The sequence below is a fragment of the Nerophis ophidion genome, linkage group LG19 (assembly GCF_033978795.1).
Source record: "Nerophis ophidion isolate RoL-2023_Sa linkage group LG19, RoL_Noph_v1.0, whole genome shotgun sequence".
Taxonomy (NCBI): domain Eukaryota; kingdom Metazoa; phylum Chordata; class Actinopteri; order Syngnathiformes; family Syngnathidae; genus Nerophis; species Nerophis ophidion.
Window position 1 is genome coordinate 455,642 of NC_084629.1, and position 23,065 is coordinate 478,706.

The 23,065-nt window shown below is 40.9% G+C and overlaps 1 protein-coding gene across 1 annotated transcript; it reads left to right on the forward strand.

Moving 5' to 3' along the window:
* The first annotated feature begins 5,482 nt into the window (after nucleotides 1-5,482).
* Nucleotides 5,483-6,219, forward strand: LOC133537722 (complement C1q tumor necrosis factor-related protein 3-like). Its single transcript, XM_061878813.1, has 3 exons — nucleotides 5,483-5,610; nucleotides 5,687-5,821; nucleotides 5,894-6,219. The coding sequence occupies exons 1-3, from the start codon at nucleotides 5,535-5,537 to the stop codon at nucleotides 6,163-6,165; spliced, it is 483 nt and encodes a 160-aa protein (XP_061734797.1). The 5' UTR covers nucleotides 5,483-5,534; the 3' UTR covers nucleotides 6,166-6,219.
* Nucleotides 6,220-23,065: the final 16,846 nt, after the last annotated feature.

Genomic DNA, 23,065 nt, shown 5'->3' on the forward strand with positions numbered 1-23,065 from the left:
ACACGTGTGACAAAAAAAGCATGTGAAAATCAGTGGTATTCAGTGATATAAAATGCGCTGACAGTTCATTAATCCTGCCAAATGAATTGCACTGAGTGGAGTGGATCACCACTCCAAGATGGCGGCCCCGCGTCACGTCAGCGGCAATAGGCAGTAGCGCTCGATGCTGCGTCTACTTATAAGATGTCTATTTTCATAGCATTAGCAGTGAGTTTACAGCCTCACTGATTTAACTCCACAGCAAATAAAAGTCACGTTACTCAGCCAATAAACGTTAGCTTACATTCAAAACGTACCCTTCTTTGTGCAACTTCAAATGTCGAACGAAGTTGTAAATTGATGCGTCTCCGTCTGTAATCTTCAAACCGCATGTTTGGCATACGGCAATTCCTGTTTTGTTGACCAAGTCGTAGTTTTAATACCCGAACAAAACACTCTATGGCATAATTTTCTTCACTTATTCTTCTGTTGTTTGATAGTTCTTCTTCGTTGGTTTTCCTGCAATTTGATTGGATGAATGCTGTGTGACGAAAACAACGTAGATGTAATTTGATTGGCTGTTGTTCTGACAGGTAGCGCACAGGGTGTCATCGCACACACGCTGACAGACACGGACAGATACGGAACGCTCCTGAATAACTTTTTAATCGTTGGGTTTTGGGGAAAATAGCAAGTCATGTCAAGTCAAAAGGCTCAAGTCCAAGTCAAGTCACAAGTCATTGATGTTAAAGTCTAAGTCGAGTTGCAAGTCTTTTTACATTTTGTCAAGTCGAGTCTAAAGTCATCAAATTCATGACTCGAGTCCAAGTCATGTGACTCGAGTCCACACCTCTGGCATATAGTATGCGCCTGCCTTGTATTACTGATGGGTCAAACTCGCTCCGCAAAATAATTAGCGCATGCTTAGTATTACCGCCTGGTCAAACTCGTGACGTCAAGAGTGACACTTCCCCTGTCATCATTTTCAAAATGGAGGAGGCTGATTTCAATACCGGTAATTTGAAATCGCATAAGAATGTTGTCTGTCTATCTGTGTTGGCCCTGCGATGAGGTGGCGACTTGTCCAGGGTGTACCCCGCCTTCCGCCCGATTGTAGCTGAGATAGGCGCCAGCGCCCCCCGCGACCCCAAAAAAGGGAATAAGCGGTAGAAAATGGATGGATGGATAAAGGGAAGAAGATTAAGAGCTATTCAGTAGGATTTAAGGTCCAAGCTTACATCACACTCAGATTTTTACTGCATGCCTTTGGTAAGTGCCGGAGTGAGAAGAGGTTTTAAAATAATTAGCGCATGCTTACTTTTACCGCATGCCTTTTGTAAGCGCAGGAGTGAGAAGAGGTTTTAAAATAATTAGCGCATGCTTACTTTTACCGCATGCCTTTTGTAAGCGCAGGAGTGAGAAGAGGTTCTAAATTAATTAGCGCCGCGGCAGCAATTCAAGGAAATACGGTAAACATACCTCAAAAGACTTAAAACATGCTTCAAAACTTTTTAAACATACCCCAAAAGTCTTGAAACATACCCCCAAAATCTTCAAACATACCCCATAAGATTTGAACATACCCCGAAACACTTGAAACCTACTTTTAAGTCTTTAAACATACCGCGAAACACTTGAAACCTACTTTAAAGTCCTTAAACATAACAACCCAAAAGTATTTCAACATAACCCAAAAGTGTTTAAAAATATCCTAAAAATCTAGAAACACACCCTTAAATACTTGAAACATATTTCAAAAATACTTCAAACATACCCCAAAAGACTTAAAACCTAATCCAAAACACTTAAAAAATACTCTGAAGTTTTTAAACATACCCAGAATGTATTTAAACATACACAAAAAGTAATTAAACATACCTCAAAAGACTTAAAACATGCTCCAAACGTTTTTAATCATACCCCAAATTACTCAAACATACCCCAAAGGATTTTAAACATACACCAAAGTATTTAAACATATCCCATAAGACTTGAAACATACTTTGAAAGTCTTTAAAAACAGACCTCAAAAGTCTTGCTTGGAAAATACCCCAAAAGATTTAAAACATTCCCTCGAAACACTTGAAACATACTCTAAACGTTTTTAAAGATACCCTAAAAGTATTATCAAAAAGATACTTAAATGGATTATCTGAAAATCTTAGGCAGAAAACGTGGGATTCTGTCTTTAGCTGTACAACTCCGGAAGGGGCCTATAATGTTTTTATCAATTAAATAACTAGTAGCGTTAACACTAAGATGCCAGAAAACAAAAATCAAAAATGATATAGAAGTGCACACAATGTGTAGCTCACTAATGGCAGAATGAAGTCAATCACTAAGAAAAATAATCTCTATAAATGCTACATCAAATGTCCGACTGAGGGAAATAAAACCAAGTACACTAGATATAAAAATAAACTAACCAGTGTCATACAAACAGGTAAACAAAACTATTATACCAATTGTATTAAGGCTTTTTGTGGTGATCAAAAGCAATGTTGGAAAGTATTAAATATTGTGCTCAGCTGGGGTAAAAAAATTACAGTGTCCTTCCTGCCACCAAAATTAAACCACACAAATATGACTACCCCAATGACGTTGCTCTTGCCACCAGTTTGAAGAATTACTTCACTTTTATAGGTGAAACTCTTTCAAAAAATATAACCCCACAAAAGGGAACAGCACACCAACATTACCTCAAAGGTAACTATTTAATCTAATGTTTTCTATCAACCTAAATCAGAAGTTAACGCCCCCCGGACACTGGACTCCCGTTGATTATGAAATATGATCAAAGCTCAAACCGACTTCTCTCAGTCCAAATATTGGATGAGCTGTCTGTTACGGCTGTCCTCCGATTGGCTGCGGACCAGGCGTGTACCCTGCCTCTCACCCAAAGTCCACTGGGATGTGGGTGCAGATCAGGTGATGTCGTTATAAAGCCCTTTGATTCACTTGGGATTATGGGTGATATAAATACTTTGGGATTGATTGAGGGGATAGGCTGCAGCCTCTTTTATTATAGCATATCAGTCTGTCAGTGGAACCCCGATCCACACACATTGGTTCTTCAAGTCTCGTTGGTGCGCTCCAGAACCAAAAAAAACCCCAAAAGGTTGAATAATCTGACTTTGAGTCTGGGAATATTTGTAGTATTTGGAGTTTCTAAGTGACAAACAAGCAGTGGCTTCATCGGCTTGTGTCCCGGTTGTCCCCTCTCCTTCACTGTAATAAAAGTCCGCTGTGGCATCTTTTTAGGTCTCATCACGATCAAAGACTTGCTGCGGAAAAAGCTCCCTTCGTTTATAAAATCCTCGAAGTCAAGCTGCCACAAGCCAAAGGCCAAGTAGCTAAAATGCTTCCTCAGTGGTTGTCTAGAAACAAGAAGCGATACAGCAAGACTGAGAGTTTGGACACATTTTAAGCATTTCTGATCATACGAAATATGGTATGGTATGGCATGCTCTTAACTGTCATTCCACAAGTACAACAACATTTCATTTTCACCTCAAACTCACTCAACATTAGATAAACGTACAGTAGACAGAACAGGAATGGTGAGTCGCCGTAAAAGGTGGGAAAACGCTAGACGCTGGGGAAGCTGAGTGAAAAAAAGTCGATCTCAGACCGGGTTCCTATGAGGGAGGAGACATCCAGCTCGAAGCTGCCGGCCACTTGGGGGCTGCTGTCATACCATGTGGGGTGAAGTGGTGGCAAACGCATGGTGTGGGGTTGGAGGTATGTGTGCATATGCAGCCATGGTTCATGGTGTCTATGTTAGGTCTGTATAGGCCTTGGTCATCCTGCAAGCGGTGGAAAAGGAAAATAGTTGATCTTCCAAAGTATTGCTGAAAGGAAAGAGTTTGTTTCGAAGGGAAACTTGAATCACTACTTGGCCATATCACAGCCAGAGAAAACAATCAAGGAATGGTTGTGTTTGACAGCAAAAACAAACTGAAAACTTTTTGACTCTTATTTGTTTATTTCTCTTTTGGTAGAATGGCCGTGCCAGCAATTTCAGAGTTCCTGGTTCGAACCCCAACTTCCGCCATCCTAGTTATGTCCATTGTGCTCTTGAGAAAGACACTTCCCCCTTGCTCCCAATGGGTCGTTATGACTTGAAATATACCCCACAAGTCTTGAAATATACCTAACAAGATTGAAATATTCCCCAAAAGTCATGAAACATACCCCAAAGAACTTAAAAATAATACCCAAAATGACTTGATATATACCCCAAAAGTCTTTAAACATACCCCAAACGACTTGAAACATACTCGAAAAGACTTGAAACATACCCAAAAGACTTGAAACATACCCAAAAAGACTTGAAACATACCTCAAACGACTTGAAACATACCATAAAAGACTTGAAATATACCTCAAAAGACTTTAAATAAAACCCAAAAGTGTTTAAACACACACCAAAAGACTTGAAATATACCCAACAAGATTTTGAAATATACCCCAAAAGCCTTGAAACATACCCAAAACGACTTGAAACATACCCACAAACACTTGAAATATACCCCAAACGACTTGAAACATAACCCAAAAGACTTGAAAGATACGTGCCAAAAAATACTTGAAACACATCTCACAAAAGGCTTGAAACATACCCAAAACGACTTGAAACATACCCACAAACACTTGAAATATACCCCAAACCACTTAGAATACATACCCAAAAAGACTTGAAACCCACCCCAAAACAATGGCTTATATTTGGCAAAGTTGCAGCCAGGGAAATCAGTCAAGGAATGGTTGTGTTTGAAAGAGAAAACAAATTGAAAACTTTTTGACTCTTTATTGTTTATTTATTGTCTTCAAATTCCTCCTGGGCAGGGCAGACTGTCAAGACCTGGAAAGATAAACACTGTTGGGATGGCGTGGGCCGTACGTTTGACACCCCTGCTTTAGATAGAGCCCCTTTTTAGACCAGTTGATCTGCCGTTTCTTTTCTTTTCTCCTCTGCCCCCTCTCTCTCCGGTGGCCATGGATGAAGTTCTGGCTGTCCAGAGTCAGGACTCGGTAGTGGACCGCTCGCCTGTGCATCGGTTGGGAACATCTCTGCGCTGCTGACCCGTCTCCGCTCGGGATGGTCCCCTGCTGGCCCAACCATGGACTGGACTCTCACTATTATGTTGGATCCACTATGGACTGGACTTTCACAATATTATGTTAGACCCACTCGACGTCTATTGCATCTGGTCTCCCCTAGAGGGGGGGGTCACCTACTTCTGCGGTCCTCTCCAAGGTTTCTCATAGTCATCCACATTGACGTCCCACTGGGTTGTGAGTTTTTCCTTGCCCTTTTGTGGGCTCTTAACCGAGGATGTCGTTGTGGCTTGTGCAGCCCTTTGAGGCACTTGTGATTCAGGGCTATATAAATAAACATTGATTGATTGAGTTGAGTTTGCATAATATTTATTTTCCCATTGGCCTCGTTGCTCCCGCCAGCAAACTTAACTGTTCAAACAGCAACCGAAATCAGGGGTCAAAGACATGGCTTTAAGTAGCGGGGGGCGATCCCTGCGCCGCCACACTCAAAGATGGCGTCCACGTGCTTGGTTGCTGTGCTGCTGCTGTGCTGCGTGGTCGGGCTGCAGGCCGACGTCCTCGTCCCAGGTGAGTGCCGCACTGCAGAAGGTGTCGGGACTGCGACACGACATTCGCCCCATGCCTCCGACTGTGTTTCCCACAGAGCACGTGGCGTTCTCCGTGGCTCTGAAAAGCGACTCGGATGAAGCCGGTGACATCGGACCTCTAACCACGGACACCAGGGTGGTCTTCAAGAGGGTGGTGACTAATGTGGGTGGCGGCTACGACAGCGAGACAGGTAAGATTTCCCCTGCAGTGCCGCTGCCACCCGGGGGGGCGCTAACCATGGCATGACTTTTGCCCCCTGCAGGCATCTTCACAGCCCCCGTAAAAGGTCTCTACTTCGTCACCTTTACCGGCGCCGCCGGGGAGACGGGGTCGCTGAACGCAGCGGTGCTGAAGGACGGCGTCAACATGTTCGCCATCTATGACAACAAGAACCACCACAGCAGCGCCACCAACGGCATGGCGATAGTATTGGAGGCGGGCGACAAGGTGTGGGTCACCTTGTGGGCCAACCAGAGGATGTTTGACCAGGGCCGACTTAGCACTTTTAGTGGCTTCCTTATCAGCCCCATGTGAACGCCACCATGTAACGAGACCTCGTCTTCTAATTAAAAAGCTATTACACTTTCACCCCCTTTGTGTCATTGTATGTTTGTGTAGTGTACAGTAGGCAAGGGATTCATACGGCCAAATTCCTGACAGGAAGAGGGGGGGTTAATCATTTTGCAATACAGTTTGCTGGAAATTATGGAAACTGCCTCTCTACATAGAATCCACTTACTGTATCAATTACTTCTTGGGTATCCCCCAAAGGTGGCGAACATTTAGTCCCGGAAAACCCGAAAGGTTTCCAGCCATAAAACTCTTAAAAGTAAGTCATATATATTATTTATTATTTTACTTTCAATGCTTAATTCTATAGATCATCTTTTTTTTTCATCAGAAGACAATATTTGTTAGCCACACAACTCTTATGTCACTACATAGTTTTTATTACATGTAAGTTGTTGACAGATTCAAAGCAACTATTTGTCTGATATGAGCTGAGAGAGGCTCCAGCAAACCCCCCCCCCCCACTCGTGACCCCGAAAGGGACAATCGGTAGGAAATGGGTGGATGGATGGAATGTATTTCAAAGCAAAAGTTTGGAGGAATTTGGTTTAATGGATAAAAGCATTGGTAAATAAAAGTTTTACAGGACATCAAACAAGTGCCATTATACTTAATTGAGGACAAAAGGGTCCTGGGGAACTCCGATGTATATAACTTAGCAAAGAACGGACGACGCAAATTTGACATAATTTTCTTTAAAACTGGCCAAATGTCATCCCGCTAAGCTTTAAAATGAACATTCTGTTGCATGACGTCATCTTCAAAGGCAATAAAAAGGCCCACAAAAAGGTCCCAGGTCTCCAAAAAGTAGAAGAGAAGGCAACTTTAATTTGAAGAGAACAAACAAACTTACTCGGGGGTTGTGTCTCCATTATTTAAAGTTACACTTTGTGTGTTTGTGTATATATATATATATATATATATATATATATATATATATATATATATATATATATATATATATATATATATTCATTCTATATGTTTGGACGCCTTTTTGAGGCCTGTAACATGCACCGAAATTCTCCATATTTTGCCGGCGCGTCATATACGTATGGTGAAATATGTGATATTCTGGAGGTCCTGACATTTTTTGGTGGTGGGTCAATGCATCGGGAATGACGTGATCACAATAAGCGTCATGAGTGCTGGACGACTCGCGTAAACCCCTGCGGTGTAACGAAGGGTGAGGGCCCGTTAGATGCTGCTGGCAGGTTCAATTATCATTATTAACTATTATTTTCTGCAGAGTTGAAGCATGAACAGCATCATACTTAAAACACATTTAATATACCTGACCTACCTTTTAATAATTTTAAAATTTTAAATTATACCAGATTATACCAAATTAGTGAACTCATATTTATTGTAGAAAAGTAAACCTGTCTTTAAAAGATATGTCTGCCTGTCTGTCTTTAAGACTACTCTCTCAACCCAATCTAATTACGTATATTTCAAAGATCAGACTTTTAACAGTGATTTGACAACTGAGTATGAATATTCTACACCAAGCAAGTCTCCCCCGCCACCGTGACCACCACTTCCCGAAGACAGCTGGCACCCCACTCGGCGACGGAAAGTTTCTGTGAGTATGGCTTCCTGCGCTTCGTGCACTTTACTCATGGATAGGTTGGCTTTGCTAGAGAGCCGTGTCCGCCAGTTAGAGCAGTGTAATTTCGTAACTTTAGATGTTGCGGACACATCTGCTAGCATTAGCTGTAGCGAGCTAACTAGCCCAGCTTGTAGCAGCCCTAATCGGCCTACAAGCTACGGTGTACCGGTTGAGACGCATAATAGATTTAGCCCTTTAGCTAGTCCTACACCCCAGTCTACCGGGCACCACACTTTAGTCATAGGGGACTCCATCACCCGAAACATAAAGCTTAGCAAACCAGCCACAATTAAGTGTATTCCCGGGGGCAGAGCACCTGACATTGAAGCTAATCTTAGGGAGCTAACTCGCAACAGGTCTAGTAAACACGTACGGCAGGCTAACCGCACCACTAGTTATGCGAATATAGTAATACACGTTGGCTCCAATGACGTTAGGATGAGACAATCAGAGATTACAAAGAGAAACATAGCCAGGGCTTGTAATCTCGCCAGAAAGATGTCCAGGCATCGAGTAATTGTCTCTGCCCCCCTGCCTGGGAGAGGCAATGATGAGAGATATAGCAGATTAGTCTCTCTTAACAGGTGGCTGGATAGCTTCTGCAGACAACAGGGATTTACGTTTATTGATAATTGGCCCTCCTTCTGGGGCAAACCTGGCTTGCTGAGGAGAGACGGCCTTCACCCTAACCAGGAAGGCGCTATCCTCTTGTCTCGGAACATAGACTTCGCATTGAGCCACATTTGACTAACCGCACTAGAGCAAGCCCGGTCACAGGCAATTACAGAGCCTGCTAGCCTGGGTATGGAGTCAGTTAAGTTAGAACTAGCCAGCGCCAGGCTGGATGATCCCTGTACACATAGCAATTTTCGTAGAATAATACACAACTCACAAAATGTTTTTTCTACTGTGTCTATGACTACGTCAGAGTTAGACATGCGTTCTACTGAGGTGGCAAATTATGATGCGTTCAGTTTATCGCAGCGCCAAGTAGACAATCTGAAAATTCCCGTCATATCAATTCCTAGATATGGTTGTAATTATTTTAAGTACACTGCGCATAATAAACGCAACATTATTAATATTGCTACTACGGATAATTTTATCAACAACTCCTTAAAACAGCCCACTACCTATAATATGGGCTTTCTAAACATCAGATCTTTGTCTCCCAAAACGTTATTAGTCGATGAGGTCATTAGAGACAACAACCTTAACGTCATCGGTCTTAGCGAAACCTGGCTTAAACCAGACGACTTTTTTGCGATAAATGAGGCATCCCCTCCTAACTATACGAATGCGCATATTGCCCGTCACCTCAAAAGGGGAGGGGGTGTCGCACTAATATACAACGAAAACTTTAACTTTAGTCCTAACTTAAATAATAAATATAAATCGTTTGAGGTGCTTTCTATGAAGTCTGCCACACCTCTGCCTCTGTGCCTGGCCGTTATCTACCGCCCCCCAGGGCCCTATTCGGACTTTATTAGTGAATTCTCAGAGTTTGTTGCTGATCTAGTGACGCACGCCGATAATATAATTATAATGGGGGACTTTAATATCCATATGAATACCCCATTGGACCCACCGTGCGTGGCGCTCCAGACTATAATTGATAGCTGTGGTCTTACACAAATAATAAATGAACCGACGCATCGCAGCGGTAATACGATAGACCTAGTGCTTGTCAGAGGTATCACCGTCTCCAAAGTTATGATACTCCCGTATACTAAAGTAATGTCCGATCATTACCTTATAAAATTCGAAGTTCAGACTCATGTTCGGCAAGCTAATAATAATAATAACTGCTACAGCAGCCGCAACATTAATGCTGCCACAACGACGACTCTTGCGGACCTATTGCCCTCGGTAATGGCACCGTTCCCAAAGTATGTGGGCTCTATTGATAACCTCACTAACAACTTTAACAACGCCCTGCGCGAAACCATTGATAGTATAGCACCGCTGAAGTTAAAAAAGGCTCCAAAAAGGCGTACGCCATGGTTTACTGAAGAAACTAGAGCTCAGAAATTATTATGTAGAAAGCTGGAACGCAAATGGCGCACGACTAAACTTGAGGTGCACCATCAAGCATGGAGTGATAGTTTAATAACTTATAAACGCATGCTTACCTTAGCTAAAACTAATTATTACTCAAATCTCATCCGCATTAATAAAAACGATCCAAAATTTTTGTTTAGTACAGTAGCATCGCTAACCCAACAAGGGACTCCTTCCAGTAGCTCCACCCATTCGGCAGATGACTTTATGAAGTTCTTTAATAAGAAAATTGAACTTATTAGAAAGGAGATTAAAGACAATGCGTCCCAGGTACAACGGGGTTATAGTAACACAGATACGATTGTATATACGGCGGATACTGCAAATATCCAAAATAGTTTCTCTCGTTTTGATGAAATAACATTAGAAGGATTGTTACAACGTGTAAATGGAATAAAACAAACAACATGTTTACTTGACCCACTTCCTGGGAAACTTATCAAGGAGCTTTTTGTATTATTAGGTCCATCAGTGCTAAATATTATAAACTTATCACTTTCCTCGGGCACTGTTCCCGTTGCATTCAAAAAAGCGGTTATTCATCCTCTCCTTAAAAGACCTAACCTCGATCCTGACCTCATGGTAAACTACCGACCGGTGTCTCACCTTCCCTTTATTTTGAAAATCCTCGAAAAAATTGTTGCAGAGCAGCTAAATGAGCACTTAGCGTTTAACAATCTATGTGAAACCTTTCAATCCCGTTTCAGGGCAAATCACTCGATTGAGACAGCCCTCGCAAAATTGACTAATGATCTATTGCTAACGATGGACTCTGATGCGTCATCTATGTTGCTGCTCCTCGATCTTAGCGCTGCTTTCGATACCGTCGATCATAATATTTTATTAGAGCGTATCAAAATACGAATTGGTATGTCGGACTCAGCCCTGTCATGGTTTAACTCTTATCTTACTGATAGGATGCAGTGCGTCTCCTATAACAGTGTGACCTCGGACTATGTTAAGGTAACGTGTGGAGTTCCCCAGGGTTCGGTCCTTGGCCCTGTACTCTTCAGCATCTACATGCTGCCGCTAGGTGACGTCATGCGCAAATACGGTATTAGCTTTCACTGTTATGCTGATGACACCCAACTTTACATGCCCCTAAAGCTGACCAACACGCCGGATTGTAGTCAGTTGGAAGCGTGTCTTAATGAAATTAAACAATGGATGGCCGCTAACTTTTTGCAACTTAATGCCAAAAAAACGGAAATGCTGATTATCGGTCCTGCTAGACACCGACCTCTATTTAATAATACAACTTTAACATTTGACAACCAAATAATAAAACAAGGTGACTCTGTAAAAAATCTGGGTATTATCTTCGACCCAACTCTCTCCTTTGAGTCACACATTAAAAGCGTTACTAAAACGGCCTTCTTTCATCTCCGTAATATCGCTAAAATTCGCTCCATTTTGTCCACTAAAGACGCCGAGATCATTATCCATGCGTTTGTTACGTCTCGTCTCGATTACTGTAACGTATTATTTTCGGGTCTCCCCATGTCTAGCATTAAAAGATTACAGTTGGTACAAAATGCGGCTGCTAGACTTTTGACAAGAACAAGAAAGTTTGATCATATTACGCCTGTACTGGCTCACCTGCACTGGCTTCCTGTGCACTTAAGATGTGACTTTAAGGTTTTACTACTTACGTATAAAATACTACACGGTTTAGCTCCTGCCTATCTTGCCGATTGTATTGTACCGTATGTCCCGGCAAGAAATATGCGTTCAAAAGACTCCGGCTTATTAGTGATTCCTAGAGCTCAAAAAAAGTCTGCGGGCTATAGAGCGTTTTCCGTTCGGGCTCCAGTACTCTGGAATGCCCTCCCGGTAACAGTTCGAGATGCTACCTCAGTAGAAGCATTTAAGTCTCATCTTAAAACTCATCTGTATACTCTAGCCTTTAAATAGACCTCCTTTTTAGACCAGTTGATCTGCCGCTTCTTTTCTTTCTCCTATGTCCCCCCCTCCCTTGTGGAGGGGGTCCGGTCCGATGACCATGGATGAAGTACTGACTGTCCAGAGTCGAGACCCAGGATGGACCGCTCGCCTGTATCGGTTGGGGACATCTCTACGCTGCTGATCCGCTTGAGATGGTTTCGTGTGGACGGGACTCTCACTGCTGTCTTGGAGCCACTATGGATTGAACTTTCACAGTATCATGTTGTACCCGCTCGACATCCATTGCTTTCGGTCCCCTAGAGGGGGGGGGGGGGGGGGGGGTTGCCCACATCTGAGGTCCTCTCCAAGGTTTCTCATAGTCAGCATTGTCACTGGCGTCCCACTGAATGTGAATTCTCCCTGCCCACTGGGTGTGAGTTTTCCTTGCCCTTTTGTGGGTTCTTCCGAGGATGTTGTAGTCGTAATGATTTGTGCAGTCCTTTGAGACATTTGTGATTTGGGGCTATATAAATAAACATTGATTGATTGATTGATAGTATGTCTCACTTCTTTAGCCAAACATTAATAGTATATGTCAGTAAACAGTCTTTAAGTTGTTTTTATAACATTTTGTTTTTAGCAAACGGTGTCCATCTCTTTTGTATGCATTATATCTCGTAAATAAACGTTAGAAAGAGTCAGCTAACAATGGAGGTGATGGGGACCTAATCTATTTTAAATACATACAAAAACCATCAACGTTTTTTACACATGCTGTAAGTATATATGTAATGTAGTAACAGGCACATTCATAATAAAATGTAACATTTACACATTTTGCCCATCATAGATTTCTCAGATGCGTCACTATTTTCTTAAAAAAAAAAAAAAAAAAATACAATCATTACTAATCATGGCAGACTTCATGGGAGACAACAACAACCCCTTTGGGCCAAAGATGATCCAGAACCTTATATTTTGAACCTGAATATATGGAGGATAAATTACAAATTTTAGAAGCTGTGTGATAAGCAAATATAACAAGTGCTAAAATAAAATAAATACAAACTACGACGTTAAAAATTGTTTTCCTTACTGTTCAATGTCTGCTCTCACTGGGATGCCAACTGTCGGCTGTTTATATCTTTCCCGTTTGGATGAACAATTTATCATCAGTCTTCGGCTGTTCTCCTTTCTTATTATAATCATTATTTTGATTTTTAAATCATACCTTACACCCGGAAGCTCCACTTGACACTCCCATCCCCTTCTCTCGTGGTATTAGTTATTTTAATATACAACACAATTGTTTGTTTAAAAAGCTACAACAGGCTAATGATTATTTCACTTATTTACGACCTCACCTGAGTTTCCGCAGTCTCTCCACCTTTCATTACTTCAACTGCCTCATCACTTTGTGTACTATCATTCCACTCTTAAGACGTAATTGCATATCAAACAGGTCCCAAAAGTCTTGAAACATACACCAAAACGCGAGAAACATTCCTCAAAAGTCTTTAAATACACAACAAAAGACTTAAAATTTACCCCAAAAGCCTTGAAACATACTCAAAAAGATAAGACACATACTTCAAAAGGCTTGAAACATACCCCCAAAACACTTAAAACAAATGACAAAACACTTAAAATGTACCCCATAAGACTTAATACATAACTCAAAATCCTTGAGAAGAACTCAGAAACACTTGGAACATACATACCACAAAACACTTGAAATACATACACCAAAAGACTTTAAACATACCCCAAAAAATATTAAACATACGTACCCCAAAACACTTGAAACATATCCCAAAAGACTTGAAATATATCCCAAAAGCCTTTAAATATTCCCCAGAAAACTTGACACATACCCCAAAAGACTTGAAATGTACCCAAAAAAACTTGAATAATACTAAAAAAAAACTTGAAATGTATCTTAAAAGACTTGAAATATTCTCCAAAAGACTTGAAATATTCTCCAAAAGACTTGAAACATTCCCCCCAAAAAACTTGAAACACATCCTAAAATACTTGAAATATTCCCCAAAAGACTTGAATCATACCCCCAAAAGACTTGAAATATTCCCCAAAAGGTAGGTAGGTAGGTTTTTATTGTCATTGCACAAGTAAAACAAAACTTGGTTTTCAGCACAAACCCATTCAAGATTAGACAAACAGTGATTGGCTGTTTGGGAATGCTGATGGGTTGCCACAAGGTGCCCCGTAAATGATGGGAAAAAGGTAAACGCTGGGGGAGGATGAGTAGAAGTCCAGTCTGGATTGGGAAAAAACCTCCATAGCAAAGCACGTATACATATTACAACATGCATCTCGAGACTTGCCACAGAGGGGATGGAGTGTGGGCTACGGTGGAAGGTTGCAGATCTTCAGGCGCTGCCCAGCCATCCATCACCCCTAAAGTATTCGCATCAGTGGACCCATGTGTGGGTAAACTTGCAATGGTTCTCTGTTCCGCTGCCTTGGTGTCGTGCAATCGCTAGTCAGTCCGAAGTCAATAACAACAGATGTGTGTCCATGAGAGACAAGAAGGGAGTTTGTTGTGTCTTTGCCTCACCGTCCTTCGGAAGGGTCTCAAATCAGGGAAACACTCCTAGATAGAATGTTTTGTATGCGAGTGAAAATAAAATTTGCTTTTTACTCTAAATTGTCTATGACTTCTCCTCAAATTCATTCTGCACGGCATACAGTCCGATGTTATCCAAATCACAAGTGTCCACAGTTTTTCCCGCATCCTCCAATAATTTGTGGCAGCTTTGGGATACTTTGAAGACTGCCAGCAACTTCCAATTTGTCGACAAACCAGAGCAAAGCTTACTCTAATCAGCAGATGTCCTGTTGTCATAATTCCAAATAGGTAGATATCTTCATGTCCTCGACTGAAAGGGTCACCAGGCCCACGGCACTCCTTCTCCCAAGAGTCTGTTATGTGTCCAGCAACAACCGCTCCATCATGACAAGCAGGTTCCCCCAAACCCAAGATCTTGTCAGTTTGGTTGAGGCCAGTTAAATAGTTCCAATGTTTAGATTTGGAGAGCAGTGCAAAAAGAGGCAACAAGAAAGTTAAGACAAGACAAGACAAGACAAAGAAGCAAGCAGGAGAGATACTGGAGAGGGAAGGGGAGCGTCCACCCTCGATGAGTGCCAGTGAGGAAAGACTTGAAACATACCCCAAACAACTTGAAGCATACTCCAAGAGACTTGAAATATACCCCAAAAGACTTCAAACAAATCCTAAAGGACATGAACTATACCCCGAAAGACTTGAAAGTTTCCCCAAAAACTTGAACCATACCCCAAACGACTTGAAATAGTCCCCAAAAGACTTTAAACATACCTCAAAAGACTTGAAATATACTCCAAAAGTCTTGAAACATACACCAAAAGACCTGAAATGTACCCCAAAAGACTTGAAACATACCCAAAAAGCCTTGAAATATTCAACAACAGACATGAAGCATACCCCAAAAGGCTTGAAACATAACCTAAAAAACTTGAAACATACCCAAAAATACTTTAAACATATCTTAAAAGACATGAAACATACCCCGGAAGACTTGAAATGTATCCCAAAAACTTTAACCGTACCCCAAAAGACTAGAACATACCCAAAAAGACTTGAACCATACCCCAAAAGACTTGAAACATACCCAAAAAAAGTCTGCGGGCTATAGAGCGTTTTCCATTCAGGCTCCAGTACTCTGGAATGCCCTCCCGGTAACAGTTGGAGATGCCACCTCAGTAGAAGCATTTAAGTCTCACCTTAAAACTTATTTGTATACTCTAGCCTTTAAATAGACCCCCTTTTTAGACCAGTTCATCTGCCGTTTCTTTTCTTTTTCTCCTCTGTCCCACTCTCCCTTGTGGAGGGGGTCCGGTCCGATGGCCATGGATGAAGTACTGGCTGTCCAGAGTCGGGACCCAGGATGGACCGCTCGCCTGTGTATCGGCTGGGGACATCTCTGCGCTGCTGATCCGCCTCCGCTTGGGATGGTTTCCTGTTGGCTCCACCGTGGACGGGACTCTCGCTGCTGTGTTGGATCCGCTTTGGACTGGACTGTCACGGCTGTGTTGGATCCACTATGGATTGAACTTTCACAGTATCATGTTAGACCCGCTTGACATCCATTGCTTTCCTTTCCAAGGTTTGTCATAGCCATCATTGTCACCGACGTCCCACTGGGGTGAGCTTTCCTTGCCCTTAGGTGGGCCCTACCGAGGATGTCGTAGTGGTTTGTGTTGTGGTTTGTGCAGCCCTTTGAGACACTGGTGATTTAGAGCTATATAAATAATCATTGATTGAGTGATTGATTAATCACGGTATTTAGGCTATAGAAGATCTTTCTAAATCATGAGAATGTTATTACCAAATATTGGTTGAATAAAATCACGTGATCTTAGACAGGGATCTTCTCATGTGATTAGGTAAGGCGGTCCTCGGGAAGGTTGCTAAGCACAGCTCGGGGATGGAATGAACTCTTACTTCCTGTGTGTGAGTGTATGTGTGTGTGTGTGTGTGTGCGTGTGTGTGTGTGTGTGTGTGTGTGTGTGTTAAAGATGATACACCCCCCCCGGCGTGCGGCAGTGACGAGAGTATTCTGACACCGGAAGGTGAAATAGTTTCTTTATGTTGACAACACATGGTCCTTGACAAGATGAATGGTTTGGACACCTTCAGGGACCCATAGGAGTGTTGTGCCTGACTCAGCATATTTTTAGCTGTGTTTTGCAACAATATTCAGAGACTTGGAAAAATATTCACTCCCCCCCCCAAACTTTAACACATTTTAGCACGTAATAACTATAACTATACCTTTATTTTATGGAAAAAGACTGACACAAAGCACCACCCAATCCGGAAGTAGAAAGAAAATTATACCCGATTTTTTATTCTTTTCACAAATGAAAAAGTAAAAGTGTTTTGGAGTTTGTGTCAAGACTTTTGGTGTATATTTTTAAAGTGTTTTGTGGTCTGTTTCAAGTCTTTGGAGTATGTTTCAAGACTTTTGGGGTATGTTTCAAGACTTTTGGTGTATATTTCAAGTGTTTTGTTGTATGTTTCAAGACTAGTGGGGTATATTTCAAGTGTTTTAAAATATTTGATTAAATACTTTTGTGGTATGTTTCAAGACTTTTGGTGTATATTTCAAGTGTTTTGTTGTATGTTTCAAGACTAGTGGGGTATATTTCAAGTGTTTTAAAATATTTGATTAAATACTTTTGTGGTATGTTTCAAGACTTTTGGTGTATATTTCAAGTGTTTTGTGGTATGTTTCAAGACTAGTGGGGTATATTTCAAGTGTTTTAAAATATTTGATTAAATACTTTTGTATGTTTCAAGTCTTTTGGGATACATTTCAAGTCTGTTGGTGTATTTTTCAAGACTTTTGGGGTATATTTCAAGTCCTTTAGGATATATTTTAGGTCTTTTGGTGTATGTTTCATATATTTTGGGTTATGTTTAAAGTCTTTTGGGGGTATGTTTCAAGTTTTTCGGTGTATGTTTTAAGTCTTTTTGGGTATATTTAAAGTATTTTGGGGCATGTTTCAAGTTTTTTTGGACTATATTTCAAGTCTTTTAGGGTATGTTTTAAGTCTTTTGGGGTATAGTTCAAATCATTTGGAGTATGTTTTCAGGAATTTTGAGGTAAACCTTTAGTTTTTTAGGATATATTTCAAGTCTTTTAGGGTATGTTTCAAGTCTTTTGGGGTATGTTTAAAGTTTTTTAGGATATATTTCACAATTTTTAGGTTATTTTTCGAGTCTTTTGGGGTATAGTTAATGTCTTTTGGAGATATGTCAAGTGTTTTGGAGTATGTTTCAAGACCTTCGAGGTATATTTGAAGTGTTTTGAGGTATGTCTAAATACTTTTTGGGTAAGTTTCAAGTTTTTTTTTATTATGATTCAAGTGTTTCTGGTTATGTTTAATGTTGTTTGGGGTATATTTAAAGTTTTTTAGGATATATTACTAGTTTGTTAGGGCATCTTTCAAGTATTTCGGTGTATATTTCTAGTTTGTTGGTCTATTTTTCAAGACTTTGGGGGTATATTTTAAGTCTTTTAGGGTATGATTTAAGTATTTCCGGGTATGTTTTAAGTTTTTTAGGATATATTTTAAGTCTTTTAGGGTATGTTTCAAGTCTTTTAGTGTATAGATCAAGTATTTTGGTTCAAGTTTTAAGTCTTTTAGGGTATGTTTCAAATCTTTTAAGGTATGTTTCAAGGTTTTTGGCGTATTTTAAAAGTATTTTTGGTTACGTTTCAAGTCTTTTGGTGTATGTTTCAAGTCTTTTAGTGTATGTTTTAAGTATTTTGGGGTATGTTTCAAGTTTTTACGATATATTTAAAATCTTTTGGGGTATGTTTTAAGTCTTTTGGGGTCTAATTCAAGTCTTTTGGAGATATTTCAATTATTTTGATGTATTTTTTCAAGAATTTAGGGGTATATTTAAAGTCTTTTAGGATATATTTCAAGTCTTTAAGGCTATATTTCAAGTATTTTGGGGTATGTTCCGAGTTTTTTCTGGACTATATTTCAAGTCTTTTAGGGTATGTTTCAAGTCTTTTGTGGTATAGTGAAGGTCTTTTGGAGATATGTCAAGTCTTTTGGGGTATGTTTCAAGTGTTGTGGTTAGAGCTAACTCTTAGTGCCTACATAAGCATTTTATCGTGCTAACAGTTAGCTCGTGTCAATTTGTCAAGTACCAAGTTATGTGACTCTAATGTGTACGTCTGGGAAATTAGCTAAAAAAATATGTTAGCATGCTACCAAGGAGCATTTTGACTTTAGATCCGTTCAAATCCATTGAGAAATGTGGGGTATGTTGAAGTTTGAATATTGGGAATTTATTTTCAAAAGAGGAACAATTCCTTGTAATTCAGAACCGGGAACTTGTTGGTTTGAATGTCCAGGATGAGTTGAGTTTGAATTGCATGTTTGGATTGCATGAGAAATGCTGGATCTTGAGAGGTTTGTATATTGCCCATTCTTTTCAAATGGGAAGACATTCCTGGTAATTACTGGTAATCTGTGAATTTTGTGAACTGCGATACTTGTTGGCTTGAATATCCAGGGTGAGTGGAATGTTTGGGTGCTGGAATCAGATGAGAAATGTGGGATATGAAGAGGTTTGTATATTGCCCATTCATTTTTAATAGGAAAGAGTCCTCAGTAATTCCACGAAAACCGAGTATTTTCGAAACTGGAAAACATTTTGCTTTGAATCTCAAAGTAATTCTGGATAATCAGGCCATTTTCAGGACTGGTATCTTGTTGGTTTGAATGTCCATGATGAGTGGAGTGTGTGAATGGGGGAACTGTTTGAATCGGATGACAAACGTGGTATTTTGAGAGGGTTGTATATTTCCCATTCATTGTAAAATCCCTAGTAATTGCTGGTAATCTGTGACATTTTTGAACTGCAATACTTTTTGTCTTGAAAGTCCAGAGTGAGTGCAGTGTGTGGGTGCTGGAATCGGATGAGAAATGTGGGCTATAAAGAGGTTTGTATATTGCCCATTCATTTTTAATAGGAGAAAGTTCCTTGTAATTCTGTGAAAACCGGATATTTTCGGAACTGGGAAACATTTTGTTTTAAATGGCTCAGTAATTCTAGGTAATCAGAGGATTTTCAGAACCAGGATCTTGTTGGTTTGAATGTCCATGAAGAGTTAAGAGTGAGAATGGTGGAACAGTTTGAATCGCATGAGATATGTGGAATATTGAGAGGTTTGTATATTGCCCATTCATTTTAAATGGGACAGAATTACTGGTAATTACTGCTAATCTGTGAATTTTGTGAACTGCAATACTTGTTGGCTTGAATGTCTATGCTGAGTGGAGTGAGTGGTTGCTGGAATCAGAGGAGAAATGTGGGATATAAAGAAGTTTGTATATTGCCCATTAATTTTTAATAGGAGAAAGTTCCTGGTAATCCTGAAAAAAATGGTATTTTAAGAACTGGAAAACATTTTGCCTTGAATGCCTAGGGTGAGTGGAATAAGTAAATTGTCGAACGGTTCGAATCGGGTGATAAATGTCGGTGCAAGTTTGAAAATTGGCCTATTTATTTTTAAAAGGAAAAAATCCTGGAAAATGTGGATACTCTTTGGATACAAATGTTGATACTAAAACGGTTTCGATTGGATGAAAACCTGGGGAGAAGAAGGGAAACAAAAAAAAGTCAAAATATGATGAAGTTAAAATGTATTGATTTTGGTGTCGAACGTTATATGTGTGAATGCTCTTTACACAAACACAATACATAGCGTTAGATCAAGGGTGTCCAAACATTTTCTACTGAGGGCCGCACACGGAAAAATTAAAGCATGCTGGGGCCTTTTTGATAGTTTTCATTTTAAAACCATAACAAAATTTATGGATTTTTCAAAATTATTTTACCTTTAGGGATCCTGGGGACCATAAAGGGTCACAGTTAATAAAATGTAAAAAATGTGTCAAATTTTTTTATTTATTTTTTATTTAACGCTTACAGTAAATCTCTATATAAACTAAAAAAAAAAAAAAAACGTTTTATGGCATTTCTGTCAGAAACATGTTCTTTTAATAGTAAAACTGAAATATGCAGTATTTAGTAATTAGAGCCCTAACAGATCAATAATGCAGGACACCTTTGATTTTAATTCTTTATTATTTTTGAGTAATCACAGTGAAAAGATAAATAAAATACCTCTAAATATATTTGGGATCCAAAAGGTGCCCCACTCAGAAAGTGATACGTTTTTATTAGTTTTTTTTAAACTTTCAACACTTAATTTACGAGATCAACTTCAGATATATCTGTAAATTTTACGTTTTAACTATTATTTTGTTTGTTTTATGCTCTTTTGTCAAATAAAACTTTGTTTTTATATGGCAACTGCACAATATGTGCAATAATTACCACATAAAACATTTTAAAGTGAATTTTTTTTAACTATTTGGAGCTTTGAAAATATTTCATTATAAAATGGATTTTTGTTTTTAGCAATGGGAAAAAAATATAAAATAAATAATTGATTGATTGAAACTTGTAATGAGTAGATTGCACAGTACAGTACATCCATCCATCCATCCATCTTCTTCCGCCAATCCAAGGTCGGGCCGCGGGGGCAGCAGCCTAAGCAGGGAAGCCCAGACTTCCCTCTCCCCAGCCACTTTGTCTAGCTCTTCCCGGGGGATCCCAAGGCGTTCCCAGGCCAGCCGGGAGACATAGTCTTCCCAACGTGTCCTGGGTCTTCCCCGTGGCCTCCTACCGGTTGGACGTGCCCTAAACACCTCCCTAGGGAGGCGTTCGGGTGGCATCCTGACCAGATGCCCGAACCACCTCATCTGGCTCCTCTCGATGTGGAGGAGCAGCGGATTTACTTTGAGTTCCTCCCGGATGACAGAGCTTCTCACCCCAGCTCTAAGGGAGAGCCCCGCCACACGGCGGAGGAAACTCATTTCGGCCGCTTGTACCCGGGATCTTATCCTTTCGGTCATGACCCAAAGCTCATGACCATAGGTGAGGATGGGAACGTAGATCGACCGAGAAATTGAGAGCTTTGCCTTCTGGCTCAGCTCCTTCTTCACCACAACGGATCGGTACAACGTCCGCATTACTGAAGACGCCGCACCGATCCGCCTGTCGATCTCACGATCCACTCTTCCCCCACTCGTGAACAAGACTCCTAGGTACTTGAACTCCTCCACTTGGGGCAGGGTCTCTTCACCAACCCGGAGATGGCACTCCGCCCTTTTCCGGGAGAGAACCATGGACTTGGATTTGGAGGTGCTAATTCTCATTACGGCCGCTTCACACTCGGCTGCGAACCGATCCAGTGAGAGCTGAAGATCCCGGCCAGATGAAGCCAACAGGACCACATCGTCTGCAAAAACCAGAGACCTAATCCCGCGGCCACCAAACCGGAACCCCTCAAAGCCTTGACTGCGCCTAGAAATTCTGTCCATAAAAGTTATGAACAGAATTGGTGACAAAGGGCAGCCTTGGCGGAGTCCAACCCTCACTGGAAACGTGTCCGACTTACTGCCAGCAATGCGGACCCAGCTCTGACACTGATCGTACAGGGATCGGACTGCCACAATAAGACAGTCCGATACCCCATATTCTCTGAGCACTCCCCACAAGACTTCCCGAGGGACATGGTCGAATGACTTCTCCAAGTCCACAAAGCACATGTAGACTGGTTGGGCAAACTCCCATGCACCCTCAAGAACCCTGCCGAGAGTATAGAGCTGGTCCACAGTTCCACGACCAGGACGAAAACCACACTGTTCCTCCTGAATCCGAGGTTCGACTATCCGGCGTAGCCTCCTCTCCAGTACACCTGAATAAACCTTACCGGGAAGGCTGAGTAGTGTGATCCCACGATAGTTGGAACACACCCTCCGGTCCCCCTTCTTAAAGAGAGGGACCACCACCCCGGTCTGCCAATCCAGAGGTACCGCCCCCGATGTCCACGCGATGCTGCAGAGTCTTGTCAACCAAGACAGCCCCTACAGTACATATTCCGTACAATTGACCACTTACTGGTAACACCCGAATAAGTTTTTCAACTTGTTTAAGTCGGGGTCCACGTTAATCAATTCATGGTAAAGATAGTTTGTACATGGTAAAATAAAGACAAAAGAAGAAAAAAAACAGCCTGCATGGCAGGTTTGTGTCAACATTGCAACTTTTTCTTGATAGATTTCACCTCATTCCAATATTTTTAATGTTCTTTTTTATTTTTGCAATAGCATTTCCAGAATGTGTGGCGGGCCGGTAAACAATTAGCTTCGAGCCGCAAATGGCCCCCGGTCCGCACTTTGGACATCCTTGTGTTAGACGAATATAATGACCACACCACAACCCCCTCCTACCAGAGGGTTGCGGCTCAAAACTGCCATAAATTATCTAACTTATATGCTTAGGAAATTTGGAATTTTACAAGAGTTTAGTTTGGGATCAAACTAAATGAGGAACAATTCAACACTGCATTCTTTTGTCGTTAATTCAAACATTATACATCAATGTGTCTGTTTTCTTGAGTTGGGTTTGCTGAAATAAGATAAACCAAAAGATTCTGCTGCTGCCTTAATTATATTTTTGCTTGGGTACCTGAGTGTCAAACCGTCGTTATTTGCGGAGCTGGTTGTGTGACCTGCCTTGTTTTGGTAAAAACATCTTGATGGGTCGTGAGTGCCTGTGTCAAAGGTTAGCGTTTGGAGTAAAACTATATGAGCCGCCCGAGGGTAGCTTAGACAGAGACAGATGGAGCATTTCTGTGTGAACGGTGTCTG